This window comes from Aquila chrysaetos, chromosome Z, assembly GCF_900496995.4.
Source record: "Aquila chrysaetos chrysaetos chromosome Z, bAquChr1.4, whole genome shotgun sequence".
In the NCBI taxonomy this organism is placed as follows: Eukaryota; Metazoa; Chordata; class Aves; order Accipitriformes; family Accipitridae; genus Aquila; species Aquila chrysaetos.
The window spans coordinates 43679185-43685184 of NC_044030.1; the positions used below are offsets into that span (position 1 = coordinate 43679185).

At 41.8% G+C, this 6000-nt stretch overlaps 1 protein-coding gene across 3 annotated transcripts in view; it reads left to right on the forward strand.

Annotated features, from left to right (window-relative positions):
- RASEF (RAS and EF-hand domain containing) overlaps positions 1-5664 on the forward strand; it is a 50457-nt gene extending 44793 nt beyond the window's left edge. The window contains exons 18-19 of one of the 3 annotated variants that reach the window (XM_030005537.2): positions 4624-4700; positions 5505-5664. In XM_030005537.2, the coding sequence (XP_029861397.1) occupies positions 4624-4696 (73 nt within the window). In that variant the 3' untranslated portion in view covers positions 4697-4700; positions 5505-5664. Of the gene's footprint in view, positions 1-2519; positions 3265-4623; positions 4701-5504 lie in introns of those variants that run through there. The other 2 variants (XM_030005535.2, XM_030005536.2) reach the window with 2 other exon arrangements.
- The last annotated feature ends 336 nt before the right edge of the window (positions 5665-6000 follow it).

A 6000-nucleotide genomic window follows, 5' to 3' on the forward strand; every position in this document is an offset into this window, starting at 1 on the left:
GCACATTTATGATTTACGTGTTTTTTGTTGAAATGTCTGACACTGTTTATTGTGAAAATCCCCAGTAGTGTAAACAGTCACATACATAAAATGTTTCCTAGATAAATTAGACCAATTTGTTTATTGAACTAGTTGTCATGTAATATAGATTTCTTGTTTGCAGCTGTAGCTTTTCTGAGTTACTTGTCATGCAGTATTTTAATGCAACACAAAAGTATCACTGATTATAATGTGATCATTTATTGCACTACCCATTCCATTTGCAGAAACGTTTATTTATTTTTTTACATTCAAGTACTTTGTATATTCAAATGATAATTTGAGGCTAAGATTAACAAAGATTTCACTCTCAAAAAATTCTGTCGTACTTCAATGATACCGAACTGAAGACTTTTATCTTGAGAGCAAAGAAACCTTTTGCGGCCAACTCTCTCTTCCAGTTGCTTGTTCTTTGTAGTCACTAGAGGGCAGCAATGTTCAATATAACACTTCATTCTCACTATTAATCCCTCAGGTTAGGCTCCTGTTGCAAAAACAACCAAACACACAAAACCCCCACATTAGAAATACAAACAGTCAAAAAGTAGGTTAGTATAGCAGAACGCTTGTACTATGTTAGTTAAATTCAGTACTCTTTTCAGTAAAACAACCCTTCTGAGTGGTTTATTACTTGGTTGTGGAAATTACCCCAAGGCTAAACTTCACATTCAAGAATTCTAACTCCCCCGAGCACATTTTTTTTTGCCATACATCGGTTTGGCTGTTCTCATGTTGCAGTTAGTGGTGCAGCAGATATGTCTGTGGCTATGGGTGCCAGCTGCTGTCTTGCAAAAATGCTTGGATCAGTTTCATTCTTTGATTGCTTTCATTTGTCTTTTAGGTTATTATTATTATGAAAACAAATTGCTTAGGGTAGTTTTCTGTAATGAAAAGCATTTCATTAAGGTCTTTGAATGAAGGAAAAAAACCCCATTCTAGCTCCTCTGGCTGACAACGTTGCACAGAGGAATGTGTGCGATGTTTTGTGTCCTGGATTATTTTGTGAGCTGAAGAGATTACTTCTTTTAAGAATCCCTTTACACATGTATCTTGATAGTCTGAATTTGTTAATTTTGAGTAAGTAAATAATTAAACTGTGAGAAATAGAAGGCCTTCACTTTGGGACTATCCTGATTAGAATTTTTGGTTGGGTAGTGGCATGCATTAATTGGCAATTAACTCAAGTTAACTAAAACAACTGTAAATGTTAACACTGGCTAGTCCCAAGGTATTTATTCATTGCCCCATTTCATCAATGCAGCAAATGTTTGTTCTTTACCCTGCTGATCAGCCTAGGGTAATGAACAAATGTTTGCTGTTGGAAACAAATGAGCTCCACGCTAGCCTTACTGCGTGTGGAAAACACTTGCAAACGTGGAAAAAACTACTCATTAAGTGGCGAGCCTCTAACCCTGGAACAAAGATGCTGACCTGACTCTAGTCCTTTGCCTTCACTGTGGAGGCTGTGGGCTGAGGTGAGACCTGGCCTGCCATCACCCCCAGAGCCCAGTGCCCCAGTCACTGAGGCCTGGGCTAGCTGGCTGTGGCTGTGGAGAGTTTGCTGCCCCCCAGGATAACGGGAAGCTTGAACTGAAGATTTCCAGGTGCTGCACAAACACAAGAGAAAAGGGATCTGCCCTGACCAGCTGCCGTCAGCCTCCTGTGAGGTCCCAACCCTGCAAGGCACCGGCCAGTCGGTGCTGGTGAGGGCACGGCTAAGGAGGCTGGGGCTCCCTGGGAGCTGCTGAGTGAGGGTGAAGCGGGACGCTGGCCCTGGGAGTTGGCCTGAGGGTTTCCCCCTGTAGCAGTGGGGCTGCTGAGTGGGAGTGGGAGGGTGTGAGGGTGGAGCTGCGGGACTGTCCCCTCTGCCAGAGGTGGTGGTGTGAAATGGGCATCCCTCGGGGTGCGTGGTGTGGGTGAGGCGGTGGGTGCTGGCGTCTACTGTTGTGGATATGCCCCAGGGTGGTTTTTTTGAGCCAAACTCCTACCACATTGTGTGTGGAGTCCCTGTGTGTGGGAGGAGAGAGAGCAAACTTTGCCCTGCTGCAGGCTAGCAAGGCTGCCGTGAGGGTGGTGAGGAAATTAGTGTTTATGAAAGGGAATAAACTCAGAGGGATGGGGAGAGTTGGGGACAGAAAGCACAAAGTGGGTAAATGGAGGCCTTAAGAGGGTCTTATTTATATGGGCAGCCTGTAACAGCACCTATTTTTGAGAGGATGTCAGGGCAGCAAGCTGCTAAGCGTGCTCTTCTGCATCGCCGGGTGAATTGCATAAAGAAGAGTAAAATTTCATGCTCAGCCAGCCTCACTGTGATGGTCGGCCTTGCCCCGCTCTGGGTGCTGGTGCTGCCTCGTGCTCCCACACGCCATGCCGGGAGCAGGGCACAGCCCTCCATGGGACTTGACTGCACTTGGCTTTATTTATAACTCACATTGTTCTACATAAGGTTTTTTCTTTCTGGTTTTTTTTTTTTTAAACAGAGGATTTCAAGATCAGTCAGTCACGTCCACTACCTGGAAAAGCCCCATCCCTGGCATCATCTACCTCCCCGATGGACTTTTTGGTGGCTGTGGCTGACGAGGGTTTGGGAGCCCACGTCTCTGGGCGTAAGTACCTAATAGCTCTCTCCAGTCACTCTGGGGAGCAAATGCCCTGACACCGTACATGTGTACATGGGTATAAGTTTGGCTGTCTAAAAGGTAGGCCAGGAGGTAGGGTCTAATCCCAGATGGTAACTGAGTATAAGTTGTGTTAGAGCCCAAGCAGAGCCCTCTTGGAGCCCTGGAGGAGTCTGTAAGACAGTGGGTGCTGAAGCTACTGTGAGGTGATGGTGTTTCCTGAGACAAAATGGGTTGGGAACTGTTATTTCCCCTTTGTCTGAACATGTGACGAAGATTAATAAGACATAAGGAAATAAGGATTCTTTTTTTTTTTTTTTTTAAGTCTCATAGATAGATAGCTTTGATTTCTGGCTTGTTTTCTATTGTTTTAGGGAGAAGGTGAGTGGGAAGTAATAAAATTTTTTTAAATCAAAGCCACATGTATCTGTCCTGGAGTTTTGATGTCAAATGGCTTATATTTATGTGTGTATGTGTATATTCACATATATACACACAAAAACTTTCTTCCAAAATGAGTTGCTTATGAGGTTTCAAAAGCCATGTTTCTATGATTGGTTTTGTGTTGCTTCGGTAACTCTGGAGCATTTATCCATGTAATAGCATGGTCTTCTGCTTCACTGGTTATATAGACCTCATGCTTCAATAGCTTTGTTTGATAGGATTCAGATGAAATGCTGCTTAGTGTATTTTGTGTTTAAAAGCTTACTTACACCAAATAAGAAAAGCAGAAATTTAAAAAGACATAATCAGGTTGACTTAAGAGGCTAATTAAGTTTCAACATATATATTAAAATATATGACTAAACAACTTCCTTGTTAATTGGTGTAAATGTTGCTGTGTGTTGTGGCAGAACTGAAATGTGAATTATTGGCGAATATAGTTCTCGTAAACGAAGAGATCTTAATTCCTTGTGTAAATAAGAAATCCTAATTGGCAGTGTATTTTAGGCATTGATTATGAAAGTTGTTTCAGGCAGGCAAATATCTATGTGACCTCAACAGAGTCTTCACAAGATCATAGTGGAACAATCATTACATGGCACATGTGATGCTGATCTAGATTAGCCTACAAGAGCAGGCTTAACCATTATATTACTAGTATTCCAAAATAATTAATCTCACTGAGTTAAATTGGCTGTCCTAGCAGATGAGTGAAACTCAATCAGATAAAAACTAACGCAGGAGTGGTAGATACAGAAGATAGATGTGGTCTTCACATCTCAACTAACTCAGTAGTCTTATGCATCTCCAGACACTTTCTTGCAGCTCCAGTTCAGCAGTTACTTTCAATGTGCCCCAGAGACAGATAAGGGTTGCTCTGGAACAAGTAAAAAAGTAGATTTTTGAAGCTGAAAGTCTTACCAGCTGTGCCTTCTCAGATGTCACTGAAGTTCCAGCTCAGACTCTGGTATTAGTAATTCTACAAGTATGGCAAAGGAGAATGGTTGCCTTTCAAGTGAGTTCCATACATATGAAGCCTAATAGCTTAAAATCCAAACCTGGAATTCAACTGAGGCTTGAAAGCAACAGATTGCACCTAGGGAAGGAGGGATGTGACAGGTATTTTGGCAACTCACTACTCATGGACTATTTGTGACTGCTGAAGTTAGTAGTATCTATTAGATAACATCTACAGGCTTGTTATGTTCACTCAGTTTACCCCCTCAAAATTTACCAAATAAGTGTCTAGGAGGGCTTCTCCCTAGCAAGTAAATGACTATCAGTTAGAGAGGCTATCAGGAGAAACAGGACAAATAGGGGTTATCATAATGTCTCCAGAGTACTCTCCAGAGTCCAGCCTATAAGATGTAGCTGTCTGCCAAAAATGGCTGGAAATCTAGATTGAAGATTTGCTTCATCCTTTTTTAAGTAGCAGGAAATGTTGATGTCAGATGCTTGCTACTCCTTCTTTAGTGGTTACCTTGGGACCACAGTTTCAAGGACTCTTCTCTTCGTGGTTCAGGAACTTCTCCACAAGAAGCGCATGCAGAATCTACTTGAGCTATGGATATGAATCTGTTGCCTTTTTACCATGAGAAGGTAAACCACCTCTGACCTCAGAGCAAGAACTTTAAACAGTTGGAAAAGAGAACTTCCTGTTCTGTCACAACTCCGGAGACAAAAGATTTTTCTTCATTTGGTGTTGCGGATTTTCTTTTTGAACATGTGCAACAAGGTAAAGCTATGCTAGCCCGTCAAAAGTTGCTGCAACACAGCTTTAACTGGAATGTTGAAAGTCTAAACTCCATGTATAATTTATTTTTATCTGATCATTTTTTCAGTTCCCCCCCCCAAGTCCTTTACAGATTCAGCATAAGACTACATTGCTGAGTGCAGGATAGAGCATGATCACTGTCTGTATTGTAAAGTTCAAGTTTATTCTGAGAAAACCCTAGGCTATGAACTTGTGATAATCTTTGTCCAAGCTGTTTTTCCTGTTGTCAGGTGTTGGTCAGGCCGAGTTCACAACAACCAAGCTCACTGAACGGCTGGCCCAACTAGGGGTTTCTTAATTATAGCATGATTACCTTCAGTGAGAGACAGCTGTATCCCCAGCAGTGAGGAGGGAAAGGATGTGGGATGTGGAGCTGGTCTCTACTATCTACTGGAAATATGTAAAATGTAAAATAGAGGAGCGTGAGGTCTAAAATAATTTCCCTAAAATAAATTATTCTGAATGGTAACCCCTCCTCCATGGTGAACATCATCTGTCTGGAAAAAAAAAATTGGTTAAATCTTGTCAGAGTGCAAGTATATGTTGTGAGACATTTAGATTACCAGAGCAGTGGTCTGGGTTTTGTAGTTTGAATGATTTGGCTAATCATTTCTCTTCCCTTGTTTCAGGGGATCAAGGGAACCCAAAAGGGACAAAGCCATTGTAATACTCACTGTTTGCATCTCAGCCTTGGATTTGCCTTATCCAAGAAGATATTCGTACATTTAATTGCTGGTGGTTTTAACAAAAGTGACTAGAGATACAGTGTTACTTGAATTGCTAGTGTGTGTAAGCTGGAAACCATAGGCATGCTGATACCTGAAGTTCCTGTGATTGACCTTGACTCTGGCATAAGAGTATAACATTTCCGGGAAAACTCCCACAGCAGATAGAACAATCAAGCGTAGACTTGGTCTGCTTATCCTAGATGGTATAGCTCGGTGTGGTAGAACACTCACTTCTGTTTTGGTTGTACCAGAAGATATTGCAAAATGGATAGTATTATTCCTGGGAAATAAAAGTATATTTTTCATAAGACTCCCATACTGGTAAGTAACAGACTGCCAAGGTGCCTGCTTGAAGTGATTTGGGAATGTGAAGGAAAGCTAGACCTTTCAAAGAATT